Source organism: Tasmannia lanceolata, unplaced genomic scaffold (assembly GCF_043159265.1).
Source record: "Tasmannia lanceolata isolate RefF3 unplaced genomic scaffold, GAP_Taslan_0.1 ptg000012l, whole genome shotgun sequence".
Taxonomy (NCBI): Eukaryota; Viridiplantae; Streptophyta; class Magnoliopsida; order Canellales; family Winteraceae; genus Tasmannia; species Tasmannia lanceolata.
Window position 1 is genome coordinate 54131257 of NW_027518689.1, and position 17353 is coordinate 54148609.

Sequence of the window (17353 nt, forward strand, 5' to 3'; positions counted from 1 at the left end):
TCATATTTTCGAATGAAGATGAGATGATATTGAATCTTAGATGTTTTTTATGAAGGATTGAGATTGAAAAAATAGAAAGTTTGTTATTTTAGAAACTTTGTAAGACATCAATCTTTAAGACTTAGGAAACCGTAGAAATAGTGTGAATGAGCTTTTAGCCAAGTTTTGAGATTAGGATGAGATGGTATTGAATATTAGATTTAGTTCATAAAGGATGGAGATTGAAAAAATAGAAAGTTTCTTATTTTATAAACTTTATAAAATATTAATGTTTTAGACTTAGTAAACCCTACAGATGGTGTCAATGAGCTTTTAGCTAAGTTTTGAGATGATGATGAGATGGTATTGAATCTTAGATTTATTTGATGAAGGACGGAGATTGAAAAATTATAAACTTTCTTATTTTTGATACTTTATAAAACATCCATCTTTTTTAGACATAGGAAACTCTAGAGATGTTATCAACGAGCGTTTAACCAAGTTTTGAGATGTGAATGATAGGGTAATGAATCTTAGATTTAGTTGATAAAGGATGGAAATTGAAGAAACAGAAAATTTTTTATTTTAGAGACTTTGTAGATATACCTCTATTAGACGTAGAAAACCGTAGAGATGGTGTGAAGGAGATTTTAGCCAAGTTTTGAAATGAGGGTGAGATTGTATTGAATCTTAGATTTGGTTGATGAAGGATGGAGATTGAAAAAATGTAAAGTTTCGTATTTTAGAAACTTTATAAAACATCAATCTTTTAGACTTAGTAAACCCTAGACATGGTGTCAAGGAGCTTTTAGCCATTATTTGGAATAAGGATGTGATGATATTGAATCTTAGATGTAGTTGATGAATGATAGAGATTGAAAAAATAAAATATTTGTTATTTTAGAAACTATGTAAGACATCCATCTTTTAGACATAAGAAACCCTAGAGATGGTGTAAACGAGCTTTGAGCTAAATTTTGAGATGAGGATGAGATGGTATTGAATCTTAGATTTAGTTGATAAAGGATGGAGATTGAATAAACAGAAAGTTTTTTATTTTAGAAACTTTGTAAGACATTCATCTTTTAGACGTAGGAAATCCTAGAGATAGTGTCAGGAAGCTTTTTGCCAAGTTTTGAAATGAGGATGAGATTGTTTTGAATCTTTGATTTAGTTGATGGAGGATGGATATTGAAAAAATAGAAAGTTTCTTATTTTAGAAACTATATAAAACATAAATCTTTTAGACTTAGTAAGCCCTAGACATGGTGTTAAGGAGCTTTTAGCCATGTTTTGGAATGAAGATGAGATGATATTGAATCTTAGATTTTATTTTTTTTGATGGGTAAGCTGGGGTTAGGCGGACCCCTACCAGATATATTATATAAGAAAAAAGATACATCATGAAGAAATAGAGACAAGCCCCCATACACATGGAAGGGGGAACAACCAAAAGACTCAAGCCAACAAAATAAGGCTAAAAGACCAACAAAGAGAAAAACGAAATACGAACCAAAGCAACAAGCTAAAGCACAGGAAAAAAATCATGGCAAGAGGTCCAACAAGAACACAGGAAAATTGAGCACACGAGCCAGCCACCGATACGGAGATTGACAGAGACGGAGACATCCAAAAAGAACCGCCACCATAGATTCCCAAACTTAACTGAGTTTTGGGGGCAATTTTGAGAGGGATGGCAGAATACAAGAAGGAGAGGGCCGGAGAAGAAGAACCGGAGGCTTTCCTTTTTTCTTTTTAACCATTTGCCAGGGATCAATGCCATCTTGATCTAGGTCCTCCAGAGCAGAAAAACTATTTCCATGCGTGGGTGAAGGTATTGCTAGGGGGTCCCTTTTGAAGTTGATGCTGCTGTTTGGGGAAGATATTGAAGGACGCGAATTGGTAGGATTTTCATTTGAAACTTTCTGAGGAGCTGACTGATACTCTTCCTTTCTTTGAACCGGTTTCCAAACCTGTTTAGAGATGGGATGATGATTTTGCTCAAGGTGACAATCCTTAGTCTTGTGGCCAAAGTCCAAACAAACATTGCAAGCCTCTGGCTTCCATTCATATACTATTTTTTGAGAGATAACACCCGAGGAGGATCTGAGATTAATAGAGTCAGGAAGGTAGTTACCTGCCTTGACAAGAATGCACAACCTGGCATAATTTAATCTCGTGGATTCGGCTGTGTGGGAGTCCATATAGAGAGGTTTCCTGATGATACTTGCAATGCGGCTTAAGATATGTGCCGTCCAGAACTTCAAATGGAGCCCCGGAAGTCGAACCCATACGGGAATTTCCTGGATCTTTTTCCTCTCAATTGAGGAGTTGGGGGACCACTTTTGGAGGATTAGAGGCCGTCCTCCATAGCTATGGCTCGGCTCTTCAAGAACACGGGTGCAATCTTCTGAGATTGTAAATTGAAACAGGAAGAAACCCTCTTCTAGGGTAAATAGTTGAAAGTCACCCTTGAGTTTCCATTTGCGGGAGAGATTTTCCTTAAGGGCAATGAAGTAGGGTCTCTTACCTAAGAAGTAACCCATAAGACAGTTTGACCATTTGATCTCTGCTTCTTCCGTTTCTTCATCTTTAATATCTAGTTCCAGGTTCGTAACTTCATCTTCATTTGGGATAAGAAAATCAAGATTTGTTGGTGTTGGGGTAGAAGGAACTGGTGGGGCAACTTGTTCTGAGAAAAGAGCTTTCCATGGGGAGTTTTGGGTCGGATTTCCATTTCCAGGAAAGGTACTAGCAGATGCAATGAAAGATTGATCTTTGATTCTGAGATTTTGCCCTTGAATGGTGCTAGGAGGAAGGATTTCAGGGAGAGAGTTCAACGTTGAACCAGCAAACTTGTGTCCAGCAGAGGATCCTGTGACAAGAGGATCAGGGAGTCCATCCTTGCATATGGCTTCTTTCCCTTTGTTATTCTGACCTTCTCGGGAGAGGTGCTGACCAGTTTCAGTAACCACACAACAGGGTGTAGGACCAAGGCCAATAAGACTTTCATTGGGATTCGAAGGGTCAGAAACTTGCTGCTCAAAATTTCCATCTGCAGGTAAGCTACGTCCTTTAGACTTTGGAGAAGAAAAGGGGTTTTCCTTCATTGCAGAGGCACTGTCAACTGCACTAAATGTTGATGTGAGGTGGTTATCATTGGGACAAGGTTTGTTATCGTCACTTTTCTCTTTAATTTGAATCAAGAGAGGGTGGGAAAGCTGGGATTTGATTCCATCTTACGAACTTGGCTTGGGAGTATCAGCTGAACTGACTTGGGGCTCTTTTGCATTTAATACTGATTCATCTTGCCCAGCAGTAAGAGAGGCTGCAGGTTTACTTTGCAGGCATGGCCCACTAGCAGGATGCTCACCAGAGGGAGCACGACCCTTATCTTCTTTTCCCAAGGTAAGGAGGTAGCTGGCCTTTCCATCTTTGCCTCCCAATACATTTAATGCAGACAATTCAGGGGCTGTATTTAATGGAGGAGAGGGCTTGCAGGTGACAAGAGAGGGAAAGCACTGCTCCATCATCCCATCAGCAGTAACCAAAAACTGCTGGTTTTCCAGGATGGCGGTTTCGTGTTCTTCTTCTGAACTTGGATTTTCAGAGTGCTGAATGCAGAGTTCATCTTCAGAAATGGAAGATTTGGTTTTACCCAAGAGCTGCTTCAAACGGTCATCGAAAGAGGCGAAAATGTCTTCTCCATCTTCAATGTGCTGCTTAATATGGGATTTCGCCATTTTCCTTGACTTTTTCGCACCTTTCTTCTTCTTAGTTGAGGAGGAAGACAGTTGAATCTCCTTATCAACAGCTTTTAAAAATTGCATTTTCTCATGAACTGAGGCTTCAATGCAATTGAGCTCCCCATTGGAAATTTGGGTACGAAGCTTTTGAAGAGACCTAGATGGGGAGGGCGTGGAGTCAATTTTGAGCTTTACCAGTTGAGGAAATGAGAGTGTTTCCAGGTCAGATTCGGAGGAGCTGCATATCTCAGGATTCTGAGATATTGCTCCTTCATGAGCCAACTCCTCTTCAGTGTTGGCTGTCATGGCCCCTTCCTTGTTCTAAACAAGATGAAGCCCCGGGGACCAGTTGGTTAAACCTCCAAACTGATGAGGAAGGGAATCCCCATCAGAACCATCAGGAGATGAGGGACCGAGAGCATCCATTACCTTAAGACCCTGACCTGAGCCAAGATTTGTTAATAACCTTATTTATCGGTTGACTAAATCACCCACGACAAGTTGCAACCAAAACAGGATTAAGGATCCATTACCAGTTGGATCTAAGCTCTTGCAAGAGAAGAAGAAGAAAAATTCTTCCAGAAAGAAACACTCTTTCCAAGTGGATTGATCTTTATAATTTGGGAAATTTCGCGGAGAAATTTCTCTTTTTGGTAAAATATAATACTTCCAAGTGGAGAAAAAATAGTTGTTGAATGATGAAGATTGAAAATTGAAAAATAAAATACTTTCCAGTTAGATTTAGTTGTTGAATGATGAAGATTGAAAAAATAGAAAGTTTCTTATTTTAGAGACTTTTTAAGACATCCATCTTTTAGACATAGGAAACCCTAGAGATGATGTCAAGGAGCTTTTAGCCAAGTTTTGAAATGAGGATGAGATTGTATTGAATCTAAGATTTAGTTGGGGAATGAGGGAGATTGAAAAAATATAAACTTCTTATTCTGCAAACTTTATAAAACATCAATCTTTAAGACATATGAAACCCTAGAGATGATGTCAACGAGGTTTTAGCCAAGTTTTGAGATGAGAATTAGAGGAAATTGAATCTTAGATTTAGTTGATGAACGATGAAGATGGAAAAAATAGAAAGTTTTTTATTTCTGAAACTTTATAAGACATCCTTTTTTTTACATTGGAAACCCTAGAGATGGTGTGAAGTTGCTATTAGCCAAGTTTTGAGATGAGGATGAGATAGTATTGAATCTTAGATTTAGTAGATGACATGGTTTTAAATTTCGACCGAAATCCAAATATTCGAATTTCGGTTGGGACCAAAACCGAAATTTCCCGAAATCCCATTTTTCGCTAAATACCAAATTTTGAAATTTCATTTTGAGACTTTTTTTTAAAAAAAAAAATTGTTACAAAATGCGGCCGAAATTTCAGGATTTCGGTCCGAAATTTGGAAATTAAATAAATACTCTTTTAATTTCTTACCAAATTTTGACGGAAATTACGATTTTCTTAGGGACCGAAACCGGTATTTTAAACCATGGTTGATGAAGGATTGAGATTGAGAAAATAAAAAGTTTCTTATTTTAGAAACTTTATAAAACTTCCATCTTTTAGACATAGGAGACCATAGAGACGTTGTGAATGAGCTTTTTGCCATATTTTGGTTTGAGGATGAGATGATACTGAAGCTTAGATTTAGTTGACGAATGATGGAGATTGAAAAAATAAAAGTTTCTTATTTTAGAAACTTAATAAAACATCAATCTTTTAGACATATGAAACCCGAGAGATGATGTCAACGAGCTTTTAACTAAGTTTTATGATGAGAATGAGAGGAAATTTAATCCTAGATTTAGTTGATGAAGGATGGTGATTGAAAGAATAGAAAGTTTCTTATTTGTGAAACTTTGTAAGAATCCATCTTTTAGACATAGGAAACCCTAGAGATGGTGTCAAGGAGCTTTTAGCAAATATTTGAGATGAAGATTAGACTGTATTGAATCTTAGATTTAGTTGATTAAGAATGGAGATTGAAAAAATAAAATGTTTCTTATCTTATAAACTTTATAAAACATCCATCTTTTTGACATAAGAGACCCTAGAGACGGTGTCAAGGAGCATTTAGCCAAGTTTTGGGTTGAGGATGAGATGATATTTAATCTTAGACGAAAGCTTACATGGACAAACTTACATCCTACGTGAGTGACATTCATGGTAATTGGGATTGTCACGCCAACTACAATTTCACTACTAAAGGCAGAATATGGATTGTCTGGGATAGGAGTCAGATTCGGGTTAATGTTCTTCATGAATCTAAACAGCACGTGCATACAGAAGTTACTTTCATTCATTACAATATTACCATTCTTCTGACTTTTGTTTATGCGACTAACTCTGGTAATGAAAGAAGACTTCTTTGGGATTCTCTCGATTCTATAGCTCCTACTAACAGAATTCCTTGGGGGATTTCAATGGTGTTGGGGGATTTCAATGTAATTCGGTTTGCTGAAGAAAGTGTGGGAGGAGCTGAACCAAACAGGATTGAGATGGCTGATTTCAATGAGTGCATTGATTGCTGCTCCCTCCATGATCTCAAATGTATGGGTCAGACTTTATCCTGGAGTAACAGCCCTAAAACTAGCGAGCTTAAGCTGAGAAGGTTGGACCGAGCCTTGGTGAATGACGAATGGATAAATACTCTTATAGATTCTTTTGCTATCTATCGATATGATCATGCCCCCCTAATTATTCATCTCGCCGAGAGACATAATGAGATCAAGAAGCCATTCAAGTTCTTTAGTGCGTGGCTTATGGATCTCTCGATCTTTGAATGTGTTGAAAGAGCTTGGAGTATCAATTCTAAAGGTAATCCCATGTTCCGTCTCTCTCAGAAACTTAAAAATACTAAACAGGCTATCAAGATTTGGAATCAAACAAAATTTGGGAGGGTTAATCTGATTGCCCCTTCTGTTAAGCAAGACCTTGAAGATGTTCAAATTGCCTTAGCATCTAATCCAACTGATTTACACCTTAGAAGCAGAGAATCCTCTCTCAAGGAGAGATTTTTCAAAGTCTCTCGGATGGAAGAATCCATGCGCAGGCAGAATGCGATAGTGCAATGGTTAAACCTGGGTGACTCAAACTTTGCTTATTTTTACTCTGTTATGAATGCGAGAAGAAATCAAAATAGTATTGGGGGTCTCCTCGATGTTCATGGTAACCTGACTACTGATCACTCCCAGATTGAAAACATCATGATATCCTATTTTCAAAACCTGCTCAACTCTGGCACAATTGTGAGACGTCTCTGCTGCCCACCCCCTCCAAAATCCTTTTGCAGGAGGAAGTTGATTGGTTAACCAGCCCGGTCCGTGAGGAGGAAATCAAAGCTACGGTTTTCGGAATGGATGGAAACCCCCTTCAACGGCGAATTCTATCAGAAATTCTGGTACATTATTAGTGCTGACGTTGTGAAGGCCATTCAACACTTCTTCAAAAATGATACCCTTCTGGCTGAGGTAAACTCTACCAATATCACTCTAATTCCTAAATGTAGTGATGCGGCTTCCCCTGATTTGTTCCGCCCTATAGCCCTTTGCAATTTCTCATACAAAATCATTACTAAAATTATGGCCAATAGGATCCGTCATTTTATGAATGGTATCATTAGTCCTCTCCAATCAGCTTTTATAAAAGGGCGATCGATTCATGATAACATCTTACTGACGCAGGATGTTATTCATAATTTCCATCGAAAAAAATGCCAAACCTGCAATCTGCATCAAAATTGACCTCAGAAAAGCCTATGATAAGGTGTCTCATGAAGCCATTCTTGTATACATGGCAAAAATGGGTTTTAATGAGAAGTGGTGTAGGTGGGTAAAACAGTGCATCTGCAGCCCATCATTTGCTGTCATTCTCAATGGGAGCCCTCAGGGCTATTTCAAAGCCACCAATGGGATCAGACAAGGAGATCCCCTGTCCCCCACCCTCTTCTGTTTCATTATGGAAATCTTATCGGGTATCCTTACTGAAGCTATCAGTTCTGGTGTTCTCACATCCCCTTTCTCTACAGAAAATCTGCCCATTTCCCATTTGTTTTATGCAGATGATGTCATGCTCTTTGCGGATGCCTCTGTTGCCAATGCTATAAAGATCAAAGAATGTCTTGACAGATTTAAAAATTGCACCGGGCTGGAGGCCAACTTCAATAAATCAGAGATTATATTTGCTGGATGTAATCATAGGCTCAAGGGTCTTATTAGAAGGGTGCTGCAGATGAATGAAGGAGCCCTTCCGATGAAGTATCTAGGATTGCCCCTGACTTATGGTAGACTAACCAGTGGCGACTGTATCCCCCTCATATCTAAAATCCGTGAGAGGATTGCCTCCTGGGCAAACAGGTTCTTATCTAGGGCTGGCAGGGTGGAGCTTATAAAATCTGTTCTGAATTCTTTTAGTGTCTACTGGTCCTCTGCTTTCAGTGTCTACTGGTCCTCTGCTTTCAGACTTCCGATGGGAGTCCTCAATGAAATTGACAAAATTATGAGAAAATTTGTCTGGGCAGGATCATCCCTAGTCAACTCATATCACCCCATCAGCTGGGATAATGTCTGCTCCCCCAAGGATGAAGGTGGCTTAGGTATCCGGAGTATTTATGAGGTTAGCAAGGCTTTCCAACTAAAATGCCTGTGGAGATGTTTGAATTCTAAGGGCAACCCTTGGGCGGATTGGTTCCATTGGAAATATGTCAAAAGGAAGAACTTCTGGACAATGAAAAATCCATCCAACCCATCCTGGGGTGCTAGGGGCATATTCCAAATCAAAGTTGTTGCTATGAGGTATGTCTGCTACTCGGTTGGAAATGGTGCTGGAATTGATTTTTGGTGTCAACCTTGGCACCCTTCTGGGGCTCTGATTCAGTGAACTTTCGAAGATCCTCAGATCAACTCAATCCCTCTCAATACTACCATTAGTTCGCTGATGGAGGATGGAATATGGGCTGAATACCTCGACTATTCTGGGGGTGGAGAATTAAACCTAATTATCAGCTCTGCTCTTACAAATGAAGATGACCCATACCCTGTTTGGAAACCTGAACCTAGTGGCAAGTTCTCTCTGAAATCAGCCTAGAATTCCATCCGGATACTGCGGCCCAAGGCAATCTGGGCCCCCTCCATATGGTTTAAAGGCCATGTGCCAAAGCATAGCTTCACTGCTTGGCAGGCCGTTCAAAACCGTTTGCTCACTCGTGACAGGCTACTTTTCTTGGGCAATTCAAGAGAAACCAAATGTCTCCTGTGCAATTCAGACATAGAATCTGTCAACCATATTTTCTTTCGATGTGGTTATTCTGCATGGATATGGAGCTCCATCCTCCGGCGTTTCAATCAGAAAAGAAAACCCCTGAATTCTCTATCTGAGGAAGAAGCCTGGATAAGAAACCATTTCAAAGGTAGTGGTCAATGTGCCACTGCCATGCGCATTGCCTTCGGGACTACCATATATCTCATATGGGCTGAGCGAAACACCAGAATTCATGGTAATCCTAGCACTCACAAACAAACCATTCTTCGATGGATCATTAGCACCATTAGAAACAGAGTATTATTCCTCAATCTGTCAGATGAATCGGGTCACCGAAATCTATGCTTTGCTACACAATTCAAATGCCCCCTATTCGATGTCAACTCCTCCCTTCAATTCTGCCAATGGGAGAAACCGGGTGGAGACGTGATAAAACTAAACTCTGATGCGTCTATGAAAGGGGACGCTGCTGGCATTGGAGGTATCCTTCGCGACTATAAAGGGACTATTAGAGGCTGTTTCTCCTTGAATACTGATTTGAAACCCATTCATATTCTTGAAATGGATGCAATATTCTATGGTCTTGAGTTGGCGAGAAACCTGAATATCAGTAATATTTGGATTGAGTCTGACTAGATGGTAGCTGTGAAGATTCTGAATGGGAGCTGGGACTGCCCCTGGCGAGCTAAATCTCTGTTCAATACAATAATAAGACGTCTTCAAGAGTTCCATAACTGGAAGGTATCCCATATATGGAGAGAAGCGAACCAGCCAGCTGACTATCTATCCAAGCCTGAATGCCCCTGCAAAGGGATGGACATAGAGGTCATGGGCATTCCTTCCCGGCTTGTAGAGCTTGTTTTTCAAGATTCATTGGGTACTTGCTATCCTCGATTGAGATGATTATTCCCATGATTCTTGTTGTTTATGATCGAGCTTTTGATTTGTGGGCTGTTTCTGTTGCTGCTAGGGGCAGTGAATTCATGAGACCTGATGCAGGTCCTCTCTACTCCTCCTACAGTTTCTCCCTGGCGGCTCCTAATTACCCGATCGGCAAGATTGTTGGAGATCTTTGTTTAATTTTGCTTCTTTTTTGCTGTTTATGCTGCCCATGTGCCCCCCCTTTGTAATTTCTCCCCTCTTTCTAATATATCTGGTCGGGGTCCCTGCCTAACCCCAGCTTGCCCATAAAAAAAAAGGATGAGATGATATTGAATCTAATACTTAGTTGGTGAAAGATGGATATTGAAAAAATAGAAAGTTTCTTATTTTAGAAACTTTATAAGACATCCATCTTTTAGACATGGAAAACCCTAAAGATGGTGTCAAGGAGGTTTTAGCCCGGTATCGAGATGAGGATGAAAAGGCATTGAATCTTAGATTTAGTTGATAATGTGGGAAGATTGAAAAAATAGAAAGTTTTTTATTTTAGAAACTTTATAAAACATCCATCTTTTAGAGATAGGAGATCCTAGCACGATGTCAATGAGCTTTTAGCCATGTTTTGGGATGAGGATGAGGTGATATTGAATCTTAGATTTAGTTGATGAAGGAAGAAGATTGAAAAAATAGAAATTTCTTATTTTAGAAACTTAATAAAATCACTATCTTTTAGACATCAGAAACCCTAAGGATGATGCTAACGAGCTTTTAACAAAGTTTTGGGATGAGAATGAGAGGGTATTGAATCTTAAATTAAGTTGATTAAGGATGGAGATTTAAAAAATTAGAAGTTTCTTATTTTAGAAACTTTATAAAACATAAATCTTTTAGAGTGAGAAAACTGTGGAGATGGTATCATGGAGCATTTAGCCAAGTTTTGGGATAAGGATAAGATGGTATTGAATCTTAGATTTAGTTGATGAATGATAAAGATTGAAAGAATAGAAAGTTTCTTATTTTAGAAACTTTGTAAAACAACAACCTTTTAGACATAGAAAATCCTATAGAATAATATTTAATTTGGTATTAATTAAAAAATAATATTTAATTCATTTCGAAATTTCGGACTGATTTCCAAAATTTCGGCCGAAATTTTGTAACATATTTAAAAAAAAAAAAATTACAATTAACCGAAATTCTGAAATTTCGGCCGAAATTTGGTGATGGCCGAAATTCGGAATTTCGGCAAATTTCGGTTTATTTATTTCGGTCCGAAATTTCGGATTTCGGTCGAAATTTAAAACCAACTTAGAAGTTAGAACTCGTTTCACCTCTATGTTTTTTTCCCTTATAAAACAAATCCCAATCCCCAAAACCTTCTGGCCTGCGTCTCTCTTCCACATTTTTTTGCAGGCGGGGTAGTAGTCTCTTCTCGTCCTGTAATTTGACAAATCCCTCCCCTCCAAGAGAAAATAAGCAAACCGAAAGTAAAATAAACCCTGAAAGATGGAAAGGGTTCACGAGAGGGAGAAATCGAGCCGAAAACCTAGAGACGAGCGAGACAGAGAATCGAGCAAAGATCAGCACCGCGACTCTGATCGCCATCGAGATCGAGAACCCGGTCACAAGCACCGAACCAGAGAGATCGAAGAACGGCGCCAAGACGAGAAGCACCGGGACGAGAAACCCTCCTCAAAAGACAACTACAACGAGGGTTTCAGAGATAGGGTTTCGTCTTCTCGTCATTCGAAGGATGATAGGCACAGAGACCATCGATCCAAGGATTATACCCACTATCACGAGCCAAAGCACGAGCGATCGCACGACCGGGACCTGAGTGAAGGCAGCGGAGAAAGGGTTCGAGTTTCTCTCGATCGAGATAGAGGTTTTCGTGAAGAATCAGTGGAGAGAAGGTCTTCTTCGCATACGCACAAGAGGAAAGACCACGGAGGGGCTGATGAGCAATCTGATAAGGGAGAAAAACGGATTAGGGTTTCGGAAGGGATGGGACAGAAACGGCGATTCGAGGATCGGGTTGTGGAGGATACTAGGGATACGAATGGGATTATTGAAGAAAATCTGAGAGAGGAACGAAAAATTGAGAATCACAGAGATTTGGAAAAAGTGAAACTATCAAACACAACTGGGAATTTGGAGGAAAAACCATTGCCAGATGAGCACTTGGATAATGCTCAAAGTGCGGCCGCCTTTTCAAATGGGAGTGGTTCCATTTCTAATGTGAGTTGACTGTTCTGTTACTTTTGTGGGTTTACTGCAAATTTTATTTTCTCTTTCTGTGCTTCTTATATGTTTATATCTGCTTCAAATGGGATGTTGAGTGTAAGATATTTATTTAAGCTTTTCTTGAAATGCAGTGGAAACGTTTTCTAAAATGTAGATAGTGAATTTTGCCATATACAGTGTTTTATCTATCTTAATTCATGTTAGTGTTCTTTAATTGATGACTGGTTAGAAATTTAGTTTTGCAATTGGTTACAAATCATGCTACTTGGTTATGAATTTGTATGTGTAGAATAAGAGAAAGCTGCTGATTTGGGCCTGGAAGTGAAGAGGAATCTTAGGCGGATGACATGGTCTTTTTTTTCCCAATTTTGGTTATGACTGAAAGAAGTGAAAGTAGACTAGAGAATTATCTTATCTTGTTGTCACGTGCCAGTCCGTATTCTTGGCCTCTATGTAACTTATGCTGCACTTGGTTGTGGGATGTGTTTGTTTAAATATTTATTTTTCACTTTCATAGTATTAAAAATTTAGTTGCTGCCACCTACATAAAAAAATTTAGTTGCTGCTTTACTCAATTTGATTTTAGAGAAATGACAAGAGTGTAATGATAATAGAGACCACAAGTTGGCAAGTTCAATATGATTTTAGAGAAACAAAATGAGCATAATGATAGTAGAGACCACAAGTTGGCAAGTCCTTTGGTACTGATCAGTTGTAAATTATCTAACTTTATGTTTGGTTTATTCAATGAGTAAAAGACTAAATAATTAGACAATTTTAGTTGGTTATTGGTTACAATTTTAGTGTTTTAATTGGTTATAGAGTGTGCTACTTGTTTAAGGTGTTAGATGATGGCTGATATGTGAAACTTTATGTGGAATAAGAGAAATCTGTTGAGTTGGGCTTGGAAATTAAGAAGAATTTTAAGTGGATAACATGGTTTCTTTCCCAGTTTATAATTGATGGAAATGGCTAAGCCTAGCAAAATCCATCTTTATCTTGTTATCATGTGCCTTTCCCTATTTTTGGCTTTTTGTAACATTTGCAGCACTGAATGAGCATTTGTCATCCAGTCAAGCATCCATTCGGTGCCAAATCCATTTGATCGAGGATCTGGTGCGATCCATCGGCCATAACTTGATTTTAGTTAGTTTTTTTTTTCACGAGAGACTTGTTTACTTCTTTATTTTGGATTTATTTATATATTTAGTAATAATTCTTTATCCTAGATGTGGGTGGTGTCTACACCAACGTATGACCCACCTTTCTTACCCTTTTTCCCAAGGCCTAACCATCATTTAAGCTCAAGCCCATACATAACTAATGCAAAGTACAAACGTACTATTTATCATAAGCATGGAGTTACTATTTCTAGCAAGTGCGAAACCCCTCGGCCCATATAGTAGACCAGAAGAAGGATGCCCTGGGAACTTTTAAAAACCGTGGAATTTTATATTCTAGATGTGGGTGATGTCTACGTCAACATATGGACCACCTTTTCTCACCTTTTCCCCCAAGGCTTACCATCATTTAAGCTCAAGCCCACACATAACTAATGCAAAGTACAAACTTACTATTTATCATAAGCATGGAGTTACTATTTTTAGCAAGTGCAAAACCCCTCAGCCCATATAATAGACCAAAAGAAGGAAGCCTTGGGAACTTTTAAAAATTGTGGAAAAGCCTCCCGCTTGGCCACAAAGTTGGCTTCCCCTCTCTCTTCTCTCTCTCTCTCTCTCCCTCTCTCCCTCACCCTCTCCCCCACACCTCTTTTCCCTCTCAGCTTTTGTAGCAGCCCCCCTTTATCTTCCTACATCTCCCATCTCTTCCTTCAGTCTCTTTCTCCTACCATCTCTTCTTCTTTCTTTCCATCACCCTTACAGTTGGGTTCATAAGCTGTCCCTGTATCCCTTTTCTTTTCTCTCCCATGCTTTATTCTCTATCCTTTTCCCTCTCTCTAGCTTGTTCTCTTTCCCCTCTCGGACACATCTTGCAGTAGATGACCAAGGCTAGACATCTGGTACGCCATTCCCAGGTATGGAATATTCACTTTATTTTTTCAGTAGCCTACTCATATTTTCCAACCCCTTTGGACCGTTCTAATATTCCTTACACCCTTATTTTTCCCGGATTGACTCTACCCTTGTCTCACACTACCCCTACCTTACTTTTACAATTCATCCATCATATCCTCACCTCTTGGGACATCTTGTAGGCCATACTAGTTGGATTTTATAGATCTGATTATTGGCACGGATTAACTCTTGATGACTGATTTTTAATTAATAACTTTTTATCAGGACTTATAGTATTTTTTTTATAGGCATCATGACGTATATATGATTGAAATTTCTGAGCTAGGATTTTCTTAAAAGTTTTGTTGATTTTGATTGAAGAATGCATGTTGCTGATTTTATTGAATTAGAACTCATTTTATTGCTCCTTCATTCCTAGAATGTCACCTACGAACCCTAGATTTGCACCAATTTGGTATTAGAGCCTTGGATTTGCATTAAAGTAGTATTATCAGAGAGAGGTTCACATCAAATTGGTATCAGAATTAGATCTGATTAACATCAAGTGTAGGTCTTAGGTAGCTCATCTAGCGCACATCAAGTGTTCAATTAAATTCCTGCTAGAGTCTAGATTATTCAATCTTAATCGTTGGGGCATCATTAGTGTAAGCCCAAGGGTTCCCATGGGTCTAAATCATTAACCTTACCTCTTGTTTTGATGCTAACAAATACAAATTGATTAGCATTTATGGACTAATATGTTGCTTTGAGATGTTGTGTTGTATACAAGAATTTCATGTCATAATCGCCATTACACAACTCTTTCCAACACATGGCTTGTGGATCAAGGAGCAAAGGAACCAAGAGCTTGCACTTACAGTGAAGACATCCTCATTTGAAGATGTTCAAATCAAGAAGCCTATCATGAAGATTCCACAAGTTCCTAACAAGTGTCAAGAAGGAGCTTGGAGTCGAACATGCCATGGTGACACCTCATGTACCTCAACATGCATTGAAAATTGGAGGACAAGTCACAAGAGCCAAGACAGAGTTCAAGATGTTCTCTCAAGCCGAAGAAGTCTAAGGAAGTGCAAAGGAGTTGATACATTCCAAGAAGACTCAAGGTTCTTATTTTTAGAATGTATGTAGAGTCCTCTTGATTTTATGTTAAATGCACTTTCAAAAAGTTTTCAAATGGTTTTCATACATAACTTTTTACATCTTTGAAAATAATACACACACCAAAAAATGTGTTTGAAAACCTAGAACTAAAGCCCAAAGACCATGGCACAAAAACCCCTGATTTTTAATGTTAAAATGGAATTTTACACAGGGCCGGTCAACCGGGGTGTCCCGGGCGACCGCAAGATGAAACCTGAAATTCCAGGGCATCTCGAAATTTATCGGGCTGGCCGACCGGGTCAAGCCGGGCGACCGCGGAATGGGTTCTGTTTCAACAGAACCATTCCGTTATGAGTTTGGGCAGGTGACCGCCGTGGGTCGGTCAACCGAGATAGGTTTTTGAGCTGAATTTTTGAGCGAACAGGTAGCCCTTGCGGGCGACCGCCATGGGGTCGGTCGACCGCGACGGTCAGGCAAACTAGCCGTTGGGGCTTTCGTACGTTGACTTTTTCAACCAAGTTATTTACAGTTTTATCCCCAAACGGTCATATTTTCAAATACACTATATATACATGATTAAAACCTATCTAAACTAGCTTTTGAATATTTTAAAAAGATCAAATCATATCTTCTTTGAGCAAAACCCATTTCATCAAAAGCTAAACCTCTTTGAACTTGCATTTGCACATTCTATTAAGAGGAACTCCTTAGGCTTTACATTTTATCTTTCCTTGGAATGTTGGTGAGCTATCAAACTTTTTAATCCGCCTATCTAAGAGGCAAGAGAGTTCTTCTTTCATTTTCTTCATTTGCTCTTGAGGGTCTTCGATTCGGCCCGTTAACAAAGGTGAATCATTGTAAGAGGGTGTGCCCCCTCGGCAAGGCTTCGTGCAAAAATGGTGTGTCCCCTTTGGAGTTGAAGGAGTTGGTGTACGGCTTGGAGATTCGCCCGTTGAAAAATCTCATATTTTAGTGAAGATCCCAAGGAGGTAAACTTGGAAGAGTAGAGGTCTTGTGATAGACCGAATCACTATAAATCGTGTGTTCCTTGTGGTTGCTTCTCTTCTCCTTCATCTCTTGCACTTTGTGGTAATTGGTAAACTCTATCCTTTCTTGTATTTATGTTTTATTAAAACAAGGGTTAGGGTAATTAAGCTTAAAGTAATATCTAAACCCTAAATTTCATTATCTTGAATATTTGAACAAGGGTTAGATTAATAAGTGCTTAATTAGTAATTTAATTTTAATAATCCATTTAATTAAGCCTAAAATTTTAATTGACCAATTCACCCCCCCTCTTGGGTTGTCACACCTGTATTTCAATTAGGTTGTTGGATCTGTCCTAGGTCATTTAGGTGTCATTTACTTGGCATTGTGCCATTTTATTTCTGTTTAGGTGTCTTAAATATCTTTCCAGAGTCCGCAGGGTTGTCCTGCATCTCAAGTTATCCTCCGCTTTCAACCATGGCTTATAAAGCCAATTCTCCACATCAGGGACAAGGACGAGTCCAACCCTAGGGGGCTTGGGAACAAGGCACTCAGACTACGTTGGATCATCACTCAGACGTTATACCTAAAATTAAAGTAATCTTGAATCGCATTAACCAACATCTTGGGCTTAAGGACTACTAGGAATACACAACCAGCCTATCCACCTGTGCAACGCAAGGCAAGCTGAAAGGACATTGACCGAGACCTTACAAATTCAGCTATTAGTGATCCCATGGCTAGTCATTTGAAGCCCAATCTTCCTCCTAAGAGTTGTGCCACGAGACTACCTCTAGGTGAGATGAACACGCTTCATGCACGTCTAAGACCCAAACCACACAGTGCTACCTTCAAATGTTTCAAGTGGAGTGGAGTCACCGATTGCCCGATTGCCCATGTACGACATTCAATCCTCAAACTAACCAATCAAAACTAGTAAATGATGAGGGTAGAATTGGCCTAGAGGAAGGAAATGGTCTTTGTAATGAAAGTTTTCCACATGAGGGAACAAATGAGCAACCTTGTGAAGGCAAACATGATGAAATCATACTTGATGAGGATAATGCAAGAACAACTTGTGTGACCCATGGCAGGGTCTGTCCATTCACAGTC

The 17353-nt window shown here is 39.2% G+C and overlaps 2 protein-coding genes across 4 annotated transcripts in view; both read left to right on the forward strand.

Annotated features, from left to right (window-relative positions):
- Nucleotides 1-5860: 5860 nt before the first annotated feature.
- Nucleotides 5861-7042, forward strand: LOC143888949 (uncharacterized). Its single transcript, XM_077393329.1, has one exon. The coding sequence runs from the start codon at nucleotides 5861-5863 to the stop codon at nucleotides 7040-7042; it is 1182 nt and encodes a 393-aa protein (XP_077249444.1).
- A 4181-nt stretch (nucleotides 7043-11223) lies between these two features.
- The window catches only part of LOC143888456 (protein RDM16-like), a 46867-nt gene continuing 40737 nt past the window's right edge, over nucleotides 11224-17353 (forward strand). Inside the window, exon 1 of one of the 3 annotated variants that reach the window (XM_077392901.1) lies at nucleotides 11224-12110. In XM_077392901.1, the coding sequence (XP_077249016.1) occupies nucleotides 11379-12110 (732 nt within the window). In that variant the 5' untranslated portion in view covers nucleotides 11224-11378. The remainder of the gene's footprint in view (nucleotides 12111-17353) is intronic. The other 2 variants (XM_077392902.1, XM_077392903.1) reach the window with 2 other exon arrangements.